Below are 16,578 nucleotides of genomic sequence, written 5' to 3'. Positions count from 1 at the left end.
TTAGAAAATGTAACATAAAACCAATATCATTCACAAGAGCAACAAAAACTATAAGGTGGCAAGAAAAATAAATCAATAAAAGATTTTTCTTTATGGAGAAAATTACAACATGTTATTGAAGGACAATAAACACCTGAATAAGTGGGAAAATATACCATGGTCTGGATGAGAAGACTCAGTTTAGGATATGAAATATACTCATATACCTTTAAAAGTATATGCTCATACTTTCTTTTGTTTTGTTTGTTTATTTATTTATTTTTGGCTGCGTTGGGTCTTCGTTGCAACCTGCAGGCTTCTCTAGTTGCGGCGAGCAGGGGCTACTCTTCTTTGCGGTGTGCAGGCTTGTTGTTGCAGAGCAGGGCTCTAGGCATGCAGGCTTTAGCAGTTGCGGCACATGGGCTCAGTAGTTGTGGCTCGCTGGCTCTAGAGCACAGGCTCAGTAGTTGTGGCGCACGGGCTTAGTTGCTCCACTGCACGTGGGATCTTCCCAGACCAGGAATCGAACCCGTGTCCCCTGCATTGGTAGGTGGATTCTTAACCACTGCGCCACCAGCAAAGTCCCGTGGGGCTTTTTTTTAATTGGTACGTTTTTCATATCTGTGCCAGGCTGACCTCTTCTAGATCCTGAGTCAGGTCAGCGGGTTTAGGTTTTGTTAGTTACATCGGTTGATTTTGTTTTCTGCTGTGTTCGGTGCACACACTTGACAGCCATCCACTTCTGCTCAGAGGTAAAAGGGTATTCAGCTTTTCTGATATAATCCTGTTGAACTCCATCAAGACCCATCTTCACTACAAGAGCAATTAAGGCTCCTTCCGTTGGTTTCCCCATTAGAGTGTTGTTTCTAATTACAGCATCATTGCACACACAGCCCGCCTCAACAATTTTGCTAACAGATGGGTTATAGAATCCATGAACAACACCACCATCAACAATCACTTCCCCAAATGGATTGTAGCCAACTCCAGTAACCTCAGCACACAGGCCATCTGAAGTAAATATGTGGGTAACAGTCATTTCATTCTTCATCAGGGTTCCAGTTTTATCTGAACAAATCATGTTACAGCAGCCCAGAGTTTCAACAATAGGTAGTTTTTTCACAATGGCCCTTTTCTTCACCATTCTCATAACACCAAGGGCTAGAGTCCCTGTGACCACAATGGGAAATAGAAATATATTCCTATCAAATTTCAGCAGTTTTTTAATGAACCTTAGAAAGCTGATTCTAAAATTAATAAAGAAAAACAAAGGGATAGGAGCTTTCTTTCAGATAGTATTTTACTGACAAATTCTATCTCTTTATTTTTACCTTTCTGTGGCTTGATAATTTAAGTGTGTCTCTTGTAAACAGGAATTATAAACTAGATTTAAAAAAAATTATACTGATGATTTTTCTTTTAGCAGAAGACTTGAATCCATTTATACCTATTCTAATAAACTATATATTAAGATATATAGTTTATTTTCGATTTTCAATCTGTTTTCTATTTTCCTACCTTTTCTGTGATCCTTTTTTCTTGTTTTCTTTTGTATGTTTTTTTCCTTTTTTACTTGCAATCAATTTGATGATAGGGAACACTAATTTTAACTCTAAGTAAAATGTTATCCTCCCTCACCAGAAGAATTCTGTTTTTCATATTTGTAGACTGTATTCTGGGGAAAAATTGTACTCAGTGAGTTGTCAATAAAATATTTGCAGAAATTACTTTTCTTGCTTGTTACATAAATACCTACACAATATCCTTGATATTGTCTTTTGACCCAAAAAGCCTAAGTTATTTACTATCTGGCTCTTAATAGGAAAAGTTTATAATGTATACACTTTATTTCTATTCTTCTAGTGGTTGCTCTAGATTTTCAACTTGTATATATAATTTAATGAAGTCTCAGTAAAATATCTTTCTTCCAGAACAATACAAGGAATTATTAAAACGGCTTACTCTCTCCCAACCTGTGTTTAAGTTTTATCTTGATTTTTTTTGTTCCCACAAATTAGACATTATTATTGTCATTGCTTTATACAGTCAGTGCTATTGAGATTTAGCCCCATGCTTGCCATTTGTTTTGTTGAGCATTTCTTCTCACATCTTCTATTTTGTGAGTATTTCCTTTAGAACTTCCTTTAGTGAGGGTTTGTTGCTATTGAACAGGTCTGAAAAATGGTTTTACTTTACCTTATTTATTAAACATAGTTTTAATTTATAAAATTCTTGGTTGACTTTTTTGTATCCTGTTAGTACTCTCAAGATTTTGTTCCACATTTTTCTACCTGATGCTGTAGTTGTTAATATTGGGTTGGCCAAAATTTTGTTCAGGTTTTTCCATAAGATGTTATGGAACAGACTTTTTGGCCAACCCAATAAATTGATTGTTGATCTAACTTGTCATTCTTTTATAGACAGTTCATCTTTTCTCTCTAGCTGCTTTGAAAACATGTGGTGGTGTGCTGGTAAATGTTCAGCATTAGCTCTCTAGGAAAAAAAATTCTGTATAGATAAATAGATAGTTTATTCTAAATTTTACTGATATATGGTATGTATAGCACACAATTTACAAATAATAAAATAGGTAATACTCTTTATTGTAAATTCCATTTAGCCAGTGGATTCTCACAGAATTGCTTTCATTGATTTTTACTAAGCTCTTACATCTTTAGCCAGCCTATAGTTGCAATTGACAAACAAGGGTAGTGCCACAATGAATGCTGATTGATATTTTCATTTACATAAGCAAGTAAGACAAAAGTGAGCAACAGAGGGATATGTCTCACTTATTCACCAATGATATTAGCAACTTCTTTGCTGAATCAGGTAATAGTTTTTAAATACTCGAAGAATATTTCCTCAATTTTTTTTGTGCTAGTTACAGTGTAACAGCTCAAAACACAGCACACTGCATTATTAACATCTTCTCCATCATTTTTTAAAGTCTATGTAGTCAACGAGTAGTCAATAAATCCCTGATTTGTAGCATTTGCTGATATCTGTAGTGTAAATACTCCCATCATGGCTGACTTCAAGCTACTGATAAGATGTCACTGTATGTGGAGTTGGAAACAATATGCAGTAGCACACTGTTATAATTCTACCATACAGATACAATTTACATAGATAACCCCAAGAGCATAGATCAGGGGTCCCCAACCCCCAGGCTGCTGACCACTACTGGTCCTCGGCCTGTTAGGAACTGGGCCGCTGTGAGAGCTGTGGGCGGGCGAGGAAGGGAAGCTTCATTTGCTGCTCCCTTTCACTCCCCATCGCTCACATTACTGCCTGAACCGTCACTCGCATTACCTCCTGAACCACCCCCCACCCAGCCCTGTCCGTGGAAAAATTGTCTTCCACAAAACCGGTCCCTGGTGCCAAAAAGGTTGGGGACCGCTGGCATAAATCATAGTTAAATGTAACAAAGTAGTTAGGAAAGTGGTACGTTTTGAGTGTTTATTGCCTTTGTTTTTAATGGTATTTTATTGTGCATTTGTATCATTTGATTTTAATAATGGATGTGGTTAAAACTGACTCGCAAAATTCCTGAAAGTTTAACAATAAACTCTTCCAAGTCAATATGACCCAGGTCCAGCACATCACTATCATTTCCTGGGTTTGATTCACTGGTTAGTGTCTTTCATCAGCTCTGGAAATGTCTCATCCATTATCTGTTCAAATACTGCCTTTTCAAAACTCCTATTCCATTTCCAATAGGGCTTTCAAACTCACTGATTTTTGATACTCTCTTGTTTTTACTGATACTTTTGATGCCTCCTTTTCTTTCTTTAAGCATATTAAAATACTTATTTTATATTCTCTGATAATTCCAATATCTGCAGTCTTTGCAAATTAATTTCAGAGTTTGTTTCTTCTTCAGGTTTTTGATTTTGACTTAGTTCCTCAGATTTTGTGATTTTCCTTTGTGAACTCACATTTTGCCCACAATCTTTTCAGAATACTTTTAAGGTGATGTACATTTTGGCCACAAATCTATGTGAGGACAGGCTTGTGGTTAAGCGTTCTCAGGGCCAATTTCCTCCTGCCCTCTCTGCTCCTACTTTAACTCAGGGCCAGGGAAGCTGACTAGCTTTCATGATTTTACTCTATGGGGCAAGATTTTTTTCTAGTTCACTCAGTGAAGGTGTCATTTTAAAAAAATACCCATGCTATTCACAGGTCTCTGATCTCCTGGGTTCTGGCTCTAGTCCCTATAACTCCCAAAACCCAAGTTCTTGGCTTCCAGGGATGGGCAGATAACCCTGGGAAACTGCTGTTTTCAGTGCTTCCTTCCCTCATTGAATTAGTGCTTTCTCATATTTTTTACTTTGCTGCCAACATTGCTATGCATTACAATGCATTGCATTACATTGCTATGCATTACAATGATGATTTGATATTTTAGCCATCATTTCTGAAATATTTTATGCCAGGAATGTTTCTTTGTACATCTTGTCTACCATACTGCTGATTAACCATGTTTAGAACCTAAATTGGGGATTGGATTCTTGTGGAAAAGTATAAGAGCCAGGGAGACCAGCTAAGAGGCTGATGCAGTAGTTCAGGTTAAAGATTAAAAGACCTGAAGTAGAGAAAACTTCAACAGAGGGTGAGAGAAAAAGCTGAAGTGAAGAGAGATCTCTGCAGAGGATTGGCAGGGTTTAGCATACAGAAGTTGGGTGAGAGAAAGAGAATCAAGGATGACACCACAATTTCTAGCTCAGTATTTTGATCCATCAGAGATACAGCTTATAAAAATCATGTTAAATATTCTCCAGAGTGAACCTGAATAGGATCAGATTTGTTTCAAAATCCTATTAATTTTTTAAAAATGTGTTTACAGGCATGGAAAGAACAAGATAGGTTAGCTGAAGAGGAACGCTTAAAGGAAGAAAGAAAAGCAGAAAAGAAGAGTAAGGACTCTGGTAAAAAGAAAGGCAAGGGAAAACTAGAGAAAGAAGATAGTAGGAATTTCAAGAGAGAAAATTTTTTAAAGGAGAAATTGGAAGAAGAGCAAATAAAGATCCTGGAAATAACAGAGGAGCCCCTCCAGGAACCAGAACCTGAGATCGTTTACTCGGTAAAATCAATTTTCTAAAAAGCTCCTTTGGGTCATTCCTAATTGTTTGGGGAAGAACACAGCTTCTGTGGAAACATAAGGTTTTCAGTCTTCACTGCCACCACAGAGGCCTTGGGGTTTCTTCTAGTATAGAAGATCTCAGACCTGCGGTCCATCCTGTGATACCTAGGACCTTCTTTGCAGCTGATCATCAAGACAGGAACACCCTTAGGCCAGTTTTTCTTGAGTGCCATGAAGCTAGGTTTCTAGGGGTGGTAAAGATGGAAATTTGACACAAAAGCATTCACTTAGGTGTATGTAAATAAGCAACTGTGATAGATCAGCATTGTATCAAACCAAACTTGGGTCCACTTGCCTGCACACAGTAACGCCAGTCTACTGACACCGGGTTGTGGTGAAGGAAAGTGCAACGTTTATCGCAGGGCACCAAGCAAGGAGTCCTGGGCAGCTAGTGCTCAAAGCAACCAACTTCCCAATGGGTTTCAGGAAAGCATTTTTAAAGGCCAGGTGAGGGAGGGAAGTCGCAGGGTATGTGACCATCTCCTGAAGACTTCTCTGATTGGTTGATGGTGAGGTAACAGGGCAGTGTCACAGGGGTTAACATTATCAATCCTTAGCACCAGTAGGTCTGGGGGCTATGGTGCTCATGGTCATCAAGTACAATAGTTCATTTCTTCCATTTGGTGCTGGTTTTAGTATCTGTAAGGCAACTCAGGAAATGTGCCTCAAATACTATTATCTAGGTACTTCAGAGGAGCTAAAGCAGAGGATATGGGGGAGGAGTCTGTCCCAGGAAGGCCCATAGAGTCCTGCTCAGTTACAATAGTGGACAAAGAGGTTGGCTTTTTCTGTCTCAGATGATGGGACTTGCTGAGTACATTGGGTTGTCTCTCTGTATGCACCCACGTTACTTGCCTGTATGCTTTTGTGAAACCTTCCCTTTGCCAATCTCTCCCTCAAGCTGTTTTATGAGAAAAACCTAATCAGAAAAAAAAAAAGATGGGAAAAAAAGTAACAGCCCTTGTCCTTTCTAGTTACTACTCTGAGCCAGTTGTTCTCAAGCTTTAGCCTGCATCAGTATCACTTGGAGCTCTATTAGCGACACTTAGTAAAAAAAAAAAAAAAAGTCTTTAACACTTGACCTTCTAAAATGTAAAGTACCAATACTCCTCAGTATATTAGCTCTCTTTAAACAGGAAATTAACAGCCAATGAAGGAGAAATTAATAACTTTTCGCACTGCCTTGGCAATAGTCCAGTGATTTGAATTGCACTGGGTTATGAGGATGCTCCAGTGAACAGAGTTTAAAATCATGTACCTTCTTTAATTCTACCTGTCATTATAACACTACAGGAGGTGCCAAAGATAAGATGGACACTGGCCTCTGAGTCTACAAAGTGACAAATCATTTAGCAGAAATTAGGCTTATGGCAGCTTTAACTGGCTCACATGGATGACCTAATTTTTGTCCATTGCCATTCCACACGCAAAGCATGATGTTTTCTTTTCTAGTTTCGTGGATACAACATGGGAGAAGTACCAGTCCAAATCTCAGGAACAAATTATTATCTGTATCCTTCCGATGGAGGGCAGATTGAAGTAGAAAAGACAACATTTGAAAAAGGTACATTTTGAAAGCAGCTGGTTAATGGTTTGGAAGATATTAACCCATTTCAGATAATCCTGGGGCCTTGTACTCCTGAGTATGATACGTGAGAGTAGTAATGTGCCCCCAGTGATTCATTTATGCACAACGTTCCCCACTTTCAGACTTCAGACTCTTCTGTTGTAATAGCCTCTGCAAGGCACAGGCCAGCCGTGAGGTTACCTGGGCACACTAAGACAAACATTCCAGTTGTTAAAATATGAAAATATTTCCATAGGATTGGAAAATAGTATAATAGTAACTGCAGTAAGCAAATCGTTACTTAATAATGTTAATTACAACACATAGTGTTATCTCAGAAACTAAGCACATACTGTGAATTTAGAGCAAATTCCTGATTTGGTTTCTGGAGCACAGAGTTTGGGGGCCTGCTGCCAATATCCAGTTATTTTTGCTATAAAGAAATTGCCTCTGGATTCAGAAGTCATTAAGTGGGAGGGAGGTCTTGGAGATGAGCTGAGGAGGACCTAGTCTGGAAAAAGGAAATGTTTCATTCTCCCCAAGGGAAGAGCAGATCTGGGCTCTAGGGAACTCACTGGGGACATCTTGTAGAGCTTCTCTTTTCACTTTGCTTTAAAGATTTCTTAGGATGGGTTTGAGGACCTGGGTTTTATTTGACAGCTTATTGTCTAGTAGGGAGCTGTGGTCTCTGAGAGCTGGGAAAAGTCAGTGGGGAGGGAGTGTAAGCAAGATCCTGTTTAATGTCCACAAGATTAGGCAACCCAACAAGGGACACCAGGGCTCCTCCCATCCACACTCTGCCTGCGACACCAGCCCGCCCCTTCTCACTCCCTACCCTTCCTCCAGCCCTCTCTTAATTTTCCTTCCTTCCTTCCTCCCTTTCTCCCTTCCTCCCTTCTTCCCTTCCTCCCTCCCTTCCTTCCTTCCTATCATCAAATGACCATCAATTTAATGAGGAAATCATTACAAGAGTGAGAACGCTATTCCCTATGTGGAATCATGGCTCAAGCATCATTAGATAGTAACTGCCACATCAAACAAAAGATCCTACCAATGATTTTTAAACTAAAAAGGCCTACAAATTATTCAAATTATTTAAAGAATGGTTTGTGGTACAACTTATATCAAATGCCAGACTGTTTTATTATATAAAGTTTGTTTATTTAAAACATGAAAGGGGGGACTTCCCTGGCGGTCCAGTGGTGAGGACTCCGGCTTCCACTGCAGGGGGCGGGCTTTGATCCCTGGTCGGGAACTGAGATCCCGCAGGCCACTTGGTGCAGCCAAAAAAAATAAATAAAAATAAAGACATTTAAAACATGAAAGGGATTTTTATTAATAGATAGGTGTGCATATTTATTTATATTACAATATTTTTTAGTGTTTAATATTTTGAATATCAACCCTGGGTGTAGGGTACAAATAGTAGTAACTAAAAATGGAACTCAGAATCACAGAACTGAGAAAAGCACTGGCCTCAAGTTTTAAAATGCTATGTTCCATTTTCAGTAACCGTTCTTTACTCTTATCAATATTTGCATATGCATGTAATATATATGTTTCAGATGGTTCATAGTAAGTACATTTTTATCTTAATTCTATCAACTTTGAGATATGATCATTCAATGAAAGTTGAAAAGGAAAGGCTGGGTTAAAAAAAAAAAAGAAAAAAGCTGGAAGAGGAGACAAAGAATGAGTCAGAACACTAGCAGAAAATGTTTTGTTTGGGAAATTCTTATATGTTCCTACTAACAATAATAACTACTGTAACTAACATTTATGCAATTCTTTATCAATTACAAAATCCTTTCACGTTAACCATCATGTGTGATTGATCATAAAGTTGAGTATAGGTATACCTTAGCCAATTTACTCTCCCTTCTGTAATTGGATTTTAGGTATGAGCAGAAAGTCTGCAAACATCTCCCTGATCCACCTGCTGTTCCTTCCTGGAATTCCACCAACACTTTTTTCTTTTAGGTATCTTTTTATAAAAGTAGTGACATCCCTAGGTATTTCTAGTCCCTGACTTAAATGCTATGCTGCATTATTTAGAGGTCTTATCACAGAGCTTAATTGGGGCATCACAATCAGCCCATTTTCTATCCCATGATTCTTCTCCAGGCCCAACTTTTATCAAAGTGAAAGTGAAAAAGGACAAGCACAATTTTTTAATTCATTTAAGAGACCCTAAGAAAATTTTGAAAAAGGAGAAAAAAGAGGATTATCCTTCAGAAGATGAGGAAGGAGAAGGAGAAGGAGAGCAACATTTTGAAAAAGGTAAGCAGCTGCATCTTTGTGGCAGTGGGTATCAGTACTTCCACCATAGGTCAAACCTATCCACCTAACAGAAACACATGCATCCCTGGCAGGTAGCATGTGTAATTTTTACAGATGATAACTGAAGTGTTTTGCCATCTTGTTTATATACACTTTCCCTAATGTAAAGGGGATATACATCATATACATAGCCCATCTATAGTGGGCTGCTTACTTGGTTTTGCCTCTTCTGGGAACCCAGCTCTTGATTCCAGCTGACATGGAGAGTCTACCTCGCCTGGCTACCTTTTGTAGCAACATTGAGTTTGCAATGTCCTTTCTGTTCTGAATTTTGTTTAATGCACTGTACCAAGTGCAATCTCTAGGACTCAGGTCCTTATTAATTGATTCCTACTGAAGGTTTGGCTTCTCTGCGATACTGACTGTGAATGATAGGGTTTCTATCTATGATCTATCACTTGGATCTCCATGTAGTATCAATTTTCTTAAACTGCAAGAACAAGAAAAAAATCCTAAATTTGGCCATGAGCATCTCGACCTGCTTGTAGATGAGAGTTCCAAGTGGATGTCCATTGATCATACACCATGAAACTTCTTGATAACACCATTTAACATGTCCCGGCAACACCAGCTGGAAAAATTAATTGCTTCTTGCCCAGTGTAGGTTATACCTGCAAATGGAGATGAGTTAATTAATAAAATGCTTTTGGACTCAAGTTAGTAATAAGTAATAAGATCAATGACTAAATCTAGCTAATAAATTTAGTTATAGTCACAGTGTTTTATAAATTCAAGGTAAGAATACAATGTTTGACAAGTTTGAATGTACCCAAGAACTTAAAAACAGAAATTTAAAAATTACTCTTCTTTGTTTTATCTGATATAAAAATATATGGTTTAGTATAAAAATTAGGAAATATAGGAATACTTTAAAAAGATGACAGTTGCTCATAATTCTACCATCCCAGCAGTAACCACTATTCACAGTGTATGTCTTTCACTTTATCATGATGAGCAGTTTCCTATTCATTAAATATTTTAAAAAATCATATTATAATAACTGTATGGTGCATAATCTATAAAAATATCAAACCACTATGCTGTGTACCTGAAACTAATGTAAGTCAATTATACTTTGATTAAAAAATATATATCTAAAGATTTTAAAAAAAAGACTTTTTAATGATTTCATAATAATTCATTGGTATATGTACATATCATAATTTACTTAATCATATCCATGCTTTTACATATTTGGGTGATTTCTACTTCACACTGAGTTTTGCTTACATTTCTTTTTGATAAAACAAAAATGTTCTTGATTTGATTTTATCTTTTAGAAGAATCAAATGCAGAGAATAAAGCTGTCAGCAAGTTTGGATCTTTTTCTGCCACCTTGGAAAATGGAATCTGCCTCTCAATAAGTTACTATGGATCGAGTGGAATGGCGCCAGGTGAATTAAACACAACAGAAAGGATAAGTGTCCCGTGACCAAGGGCAGCTGCCCATCCTCCATCAGCTTACTTGTTGATAAACATGTTCTGATTTAATGCCCCTCATTTCCTGAGCAGTGGGAATATATGTGTGTGTACATACATATGTGTGTGTACATATGTATGTATATATATAATCTTGCGTACATAGAAAATAACAATAGTTTGACATTTTAAACAGCACTTTTCATACATATAATCTCACATATAACCACATGTACATACATATAAGTTATCTTTGTTAACTAACCCATGAAAATAAGTCTGTTAGTTGGTACCAAAAAAAAACATGATTTGCCAAAGAATCCTCTTGGTTTTCTACAGAATAATATTTCTATGAATCCTGTGTTTATGGAACTCCTCAATGTGCTTCAGAACATTAATCTTAAAGGAGCCATTCATTGGACATCTTGAAGGATTTATTTACCCTACTCTTAATAAACAAATTCTCCAACTGGAAGCTATTTCCTTACAAACCACAAAATGACCTGTCACTTTACCAAGAACCAGTTAGGAAATCTTGTGGGTTCTCATGCATTTTACAGGGATCTAACCACAAGAGATTAAAAAAAAAAAGCTTTATAAAATCAAAAGGTAATCCCTATGTTGTGTGACCTTAAACTACATGTGAATTGTGGTGATCCAATTATCTGCCGTACTATGTAGTTTCATTTCTCTAGAGACAATATTCCCATGGATCATTAATCCATGTTTCTTACCTTGTGCCAAGTATTGTAGTACTTTAGTGGGTTAGAGAGCCCATTAAATTTGTTAGTATTTTTGCTTTATTTGGGGGTTTGACTTTTAATTTTGTAGTTGATTCATTTTTAATCCAACACTTGGAAAAGTCATTTGTTGCCTAACAGATTATGTATTAAAATCCACAATCACACACAGTCACTAACAAACCATACTCCAACTGAACAAGGTTATCATTATTTTACATTAAGATATTTACACTCTATATCAACTATGTTGCTGCTATTTTCTAAGTGATTTACTTATTCTTGATCTAATCCTTAAATTAATATGTAATCTTTCCATTTAATACAGATGTTCCTAATTTCAGTTTATAGGTACTGCGTTTGAAAATGTTTATAGTGTAGATAATAAGTAATGTTTTACTTCCTGTATATTAGAAAAGTTGAAGGCATGAGTCTTTGTAAAAAATATATTATAAATTCCTTAAAGATGCATATAATACTAATATTTAAGAACGTTTATCTGCTAGTGGCTAAACAAATTTCCAATCCAGTTCCCCCCCCCCCTTAATTCAATATATACAGCTCTCTAGAGCTTATTGATCTTGCTTAACTGAAACTTATGCCCGTTGATTATGATATTACTTTATGCTTCCAATTTCCTTCTCTCCGCAGCCCCTGACAACCACCATTCTACTCTTTGATTCTATGAATTCAACTATTTTAGATACCTCACATAAGTGGAATCATGCAGTGTTTGTCTTTCTATGACTGGCTTATTTCACTTAGCATAATGTGCTCAAGGATCATCCACATTGTTACACATTACAGAATTTCTTTCTTAAGACTGAACAGCATTCCACTGAATGTATACAGCACATTTTATTTATCCAGTTATCTGTCAGTGGACATTTAGGTTATCTCCAGCTCTTGGCTACCCTAGTCTTTTTTGTGGCTTTCAGTTCCTTGATGAACTGTGCTCTGTCTTATCTCTGACCAATTGCCCATGTTGTGCCCCTTGCTCAGAATTCTTTCTCTTGCTACGTACATCACCACTTTCAACAATGAACTTCCTCCTATACTTCAGGACTCAGATTACAGGTTACTTGCTCTGAGGAATGCTTCACCCATGTGAACTGGGTCTTTGGAGTTGAGTGGAAATTGCTTAGGCAAAGAATCAAAGGAAGGGAATTCTATACCAGGAATAGCATGTGCAAAAGCTCAGTAGTGTAAAAGCATGACACGTTTGTGGAAAAGCAAACTGCGCAGTACAGTCAGTCCTCTGTATCCCATATCCGTGGGTTCTGAATTCGCAGATTCGACCAACCTTGAATTGAAAATATTATTTTTAAAAAAATTCCAGAAAGTTGCAAAAAGCAAAACTTTGCCCCCAAATTTGCCCCATGCCGATCACTATGCTGAAGCCACGTGAATGAAGTGATGTGTAGGCACACCCTACTGTGGCCACCTACCACGTCACAGACCTGCACTCTCTCCAGTGCTCATTGTCTGAGCATTGCTGGTCTGGTGTTCCGTTCGTTTGCTACTTGTATTGTGTGTTCATGCTTGGTTTCTGTGAAAAATGGCTCCCAAAAAGCAGTTAAGTGGTCAAAACAATTCCTCAAATGCCAAGAGAGAGCAGAAAGTGCTGTCTCTCGACAAGAAAATACAGATCTTTGATCTTCTGAAAAGTGGCGTGTGGCTTGCCAAAGTGGGATGTAAGGTCACTAAGAACAAATGGAACATTCTCACAGTAAAGCAGAAAGAAGCCGAAGTTCATGGAAGGGTTAGAGCTGCCCCTACAATGGCAGAAATGGTCTCGCAGGTTCATGACAAAGTGCTTACAAAGTGCTTGTATTTTGTATGTGGCTAGGGGACATGTTACAGAAGTATGTCCCTTTGGATGGCAAAATTACGCGTGAAAGAGCACTTAGCCTCTGTGTGCACTGTTGTGAGGGGTGAGGAGAGTGAGAGGAAGGAGTTTAAGGGCACTAATAGATGGCTGGTTAGCTGGTAAAATGCTACACCCTCAAGAACTTAAAGATCACAGGAGAATCGACATCGGCCAGTGCCAAAGCAACATCAGTGTTCCCAGAAGAACTCAAGAAGAGAAAGGCTACCTTCTAGAGCAAGTCTTCAATTGTGATAAAACAGGCTGATGCCCAGTCGTACCTACATCCGTCAGAATGCCAAGCAGATCCTGGGGTTCAAGGACTGGAAAGCTTACCTTACTCTCGGGCTATGTGGCAATGCAGCAGGTCACATGATCAAGCCTAGTCTATGAGCAAACAACTCCTGGGCCCAAAAGAACAAAAACAAAAATTGTCTATGCTGTTCTGGCAGCACAACAGGAAAGCTTGGGTGACAGCCATCTTGTTCTTGGAATGGTTCCACCAGTGCTTCATTCCTAAAATGAAGAAATACCTCAAAGAGAAAGAGCTACCATTCAAGGTGCTCCTCATAATTGACAATGCTCCCAACTAACTCAATTTCTCTGCCTCATTGACAAGGAGGTGGAAGTGATGTTCCTGCCTCCTAACACTGTATCACTGCTGCAGCCACTCAATCAAGGCATCATTGAGGACATTAAGGCAACTTATACCTGCCTCACCTTCAGGAAGATTCATGCTGCCCTTGGTGCTAACCCTGATTGCAACATCGTGGATTTAGGGACTTCCCTCGTGGTGCAGTGGTTAAGAAACCGCCTGCCAATGCAGGGGACACGGGTTCCATCCCTGGTCCAGGAAGATCCCATATGCTGCAGAGCAGCTAAGCCCGTGCACCACAACTACTGAGCCCGTGTGCTGCAACTACTGAAGCCCACGCTCCTAGAGCCCGCACTTGGCAACAAGAGAAGCCACTGCAATGAGAAGCCCGTGCACCGCAATGAAGAGTAGCTCCTGCTCGCCACAACTAGAGGAAGCCCACGCACAGCAACAAAGACCCAATGCAGCCAAAAGTAAGTAAAAAAATAAATAAATTTATTTAAAAAATAGTGGATTTATGGAAGAGCGTCACAATTATGGTTGGAACTGTGCTTACTGCAGAGGCTGTAGGTGCCCTAAAGCCTAAGACAGTCAATGCATGTTGGAAGCCATTATGGTGTGAGGTAGTCGATGATCTCAGGGGCTTCCCCACTATTGATGTAGAATCAGGAATATCTTGAATGCTGCAAGGGAAGTTAGGTGGGGGGGAGGCTTCTTTGACATGATCTAGGGTGACATCAAGGAACACATAGAAGAGTATAGAGGAATCCTTACCAACAAGGAGCTCAAAGATCTGCCGAAGTCATCTACAGATGATTTTTTCTACAGAGAAAATTTAGAGGAAGCAGAGCGATCAATTTGGACACGTGAAAATATTGCAGTGCTTTTTCAGTAGGTGCAAGTGTTAAAGGATATGATCCTCAAGTACAATCCTTTGATGGACTGAAGCCTCTGTGGTATCCAAGGTATAGCAGTATGCCAACAATCATTGCAAGACTTGTTTGATGATGCAAAGAAAAGGAAGAAACAGCTTCCTATAACAGTGTTTCTAACTAAAGCATCTGCAGTTGTGAAGCCTAGAACTTCAATGCTTTAAGATCCTCAGCCCTCAACCTCCAGATATCCTGACATTAGTATTATTGAGCCTCCTCCAAAGTGACAGTGTCTGCAATTGGAACCCAATTCTCCTGACTAGATAATCCTTCTGACATCCTGTCAGAAGACTTAACTCAGCCTGATGTCTCATCACTTACCTAGAGTGCCACACATCTCATCGCCTTGCCACATCGGTACCATAGACACCATATAGCCATCATCATCATCATCATCATCATCATCATCATCATCATCATGCAAGGGTAATCAAGACAGGAGAACTAGGGTTTTGGTGATTGTTAACACTATGTGTGTGTGTGTGAGAGAGAGAGAGAATTAATATTTTTTCTATGATTATATTTTCTATATGTATTTTAAATAGTCTATGTTTTATTCCATGTATTTCTCTTTTGGGTCATTAAACAAAAGCCATCTGTAAGTGTTGAAAGAAAGATAATGTTATGTTGTTGCTGATGTGTACCATGTAGTTAAGCACATGATGGTTGCATGATTCCATCTGTACTGAACATGTACAGACTAATTTTTTGTCATTATTTCCTAAATGATGCAGTATAATAACTATTTTATAGCATTTACATTGTATTAAGTATTATAAGTAATCTAGAAATGATTTAAAGTATATGGGAGAATGTCCATAGGTTATATGCAAATAAATACTACACTATTTTATATAAGGGACTTGAGCATCCACAGATATTGGTATCCATGGGGTTCTCTGAGACCAACCCCCTGTGTATACTGAAGGACAGCTGTATAAAGTACAGCTTGTATGGAAGTGTTTTGTGGCAAATGCCTTTCTTCTGGGTTCCCCTGTCACTCTGTACTTTTCCTATCACGGGCTTAACACATGACATTGAATACCTGAGGTTCTCTTCATCTGAACTTCTCATTACGTTACAAGTTCCTGATGTCTCATTCATCACTGGTTACCCAATGCATGGTACACAGTAGTAGGTACTCAGTAAATATTTACTGATTGAGTAAATGGATGGGGATGAGAGGGAGGAGTTTCCAGCTGCCTCTAACTAGATGCCATTCGCTATTTATATTCTGTACTTGCTATGAGTCAGGCATCTTGCTGGCACTGAGTCACTAAGATGAATAAAACCATGTTACAGCTACTCAAAGAATTCATTGTCTAATGGGAACAGAAACCATAAATAGTGAAATAACTGCATAAGTGCTAGAAATTATATATAAACCAAGTACTGGGGACAGCCAGAAAATACTTGAGAGAGAAAGCATAGCATCTGAGATGAGACTTTATAGGTGAGTAGGAACTATCCTGACAAAGCAGCAAGGAAAGGGAATTCTAGACAGTAAGAACCATTTGTATAAATACACAGTTGGGTAAAAGCATGACATCTTTACAGAAAAATGAGAGGTTGAGTGTGACTGGAGTGGAGGAGGGTGAGCATTGTGTGTCCTACAAGATTTGTGAGCGCCAGAGTTTTTTAAGTATGAAAAGGGAAGTGACATGAAAAGATTTCATTTTAGGAACATAATCATAGTGATAGTTTGGAAAGTACACTGAGGTGGTGGTATTAGGAAACTGCTACAAAAAATCAAGCAAGTGAATAAGAATATGAACTAAGGTGGTAGGAATAGATAGGAGAGGCATGATTTGAGAGAAATTTCTGAGGGCTCCGTGACTGGTTGGATGTATAGGGTGAGTCCAAAAGAGAAAATGCATACAATCGCAATGTCTAACTTGAGAAACAAAGTGCATGATTGGTCATGGCATTGACTGAGGTTGAGAACATAGGAGGGAGGGTTATCTGCTTGGAAGAGGAGAGACTTACTGATTTT

At 38.4% G+C, this 16,578-nt stretch overlaps 1 protein-coding gene across 1 annotated transcript in view; it reads left to right on the top strand.

Annotated features, from left to right (window-relative positions):
* The window catches only part of SPAG17 (sperm associated antigen 17), a 218,614-nt gene that overhangs the window by 121,155 nt on the left and 80,881 nt on the right, over window positions 1-16,578 (top strand). Inside the window, exons 21-24 of the mRNA XM_060009438.1 lie at window positions 4,829-5,065; window positions 6,578-6,689; window positions 8,817-8,972; window positions 10,313-10,426. Coding sequence (XP_059865421.1) covers window positions 4,829-5,065; window positions 6,578-6,689; window positions 8,817-8,972; window positions 10,313-10,426 — 619 coding nt within the window. The remainder of the gene's footprint in view (window positions 1-4,828; window positions 5,066-6,577; window positions 6,690-8,816; window positions 8,973-10,312; window positions 10,427-16,578) is intronic.

Source organism: Delphinus delphis, chromosome 1, assembly GCF_949987515.2.
Source record: "Delphinus delphis chromosome 1, mDelDel1.2, whole genome shotgun sequence".
In the NCBI taxonomy this organism is placed as follows: domain Eukaryota; kingdom Metazoa; phylum Chordata; class Mammalia; order Artiodactyla; family Delphinidae; genus Delphinus; species Delphinus delphis.
The sequence above is the reverse complement of the archived record's forward strand: the minus strand, read 5'-3'. Positions and strand labels throughout refer to the sequence as shown.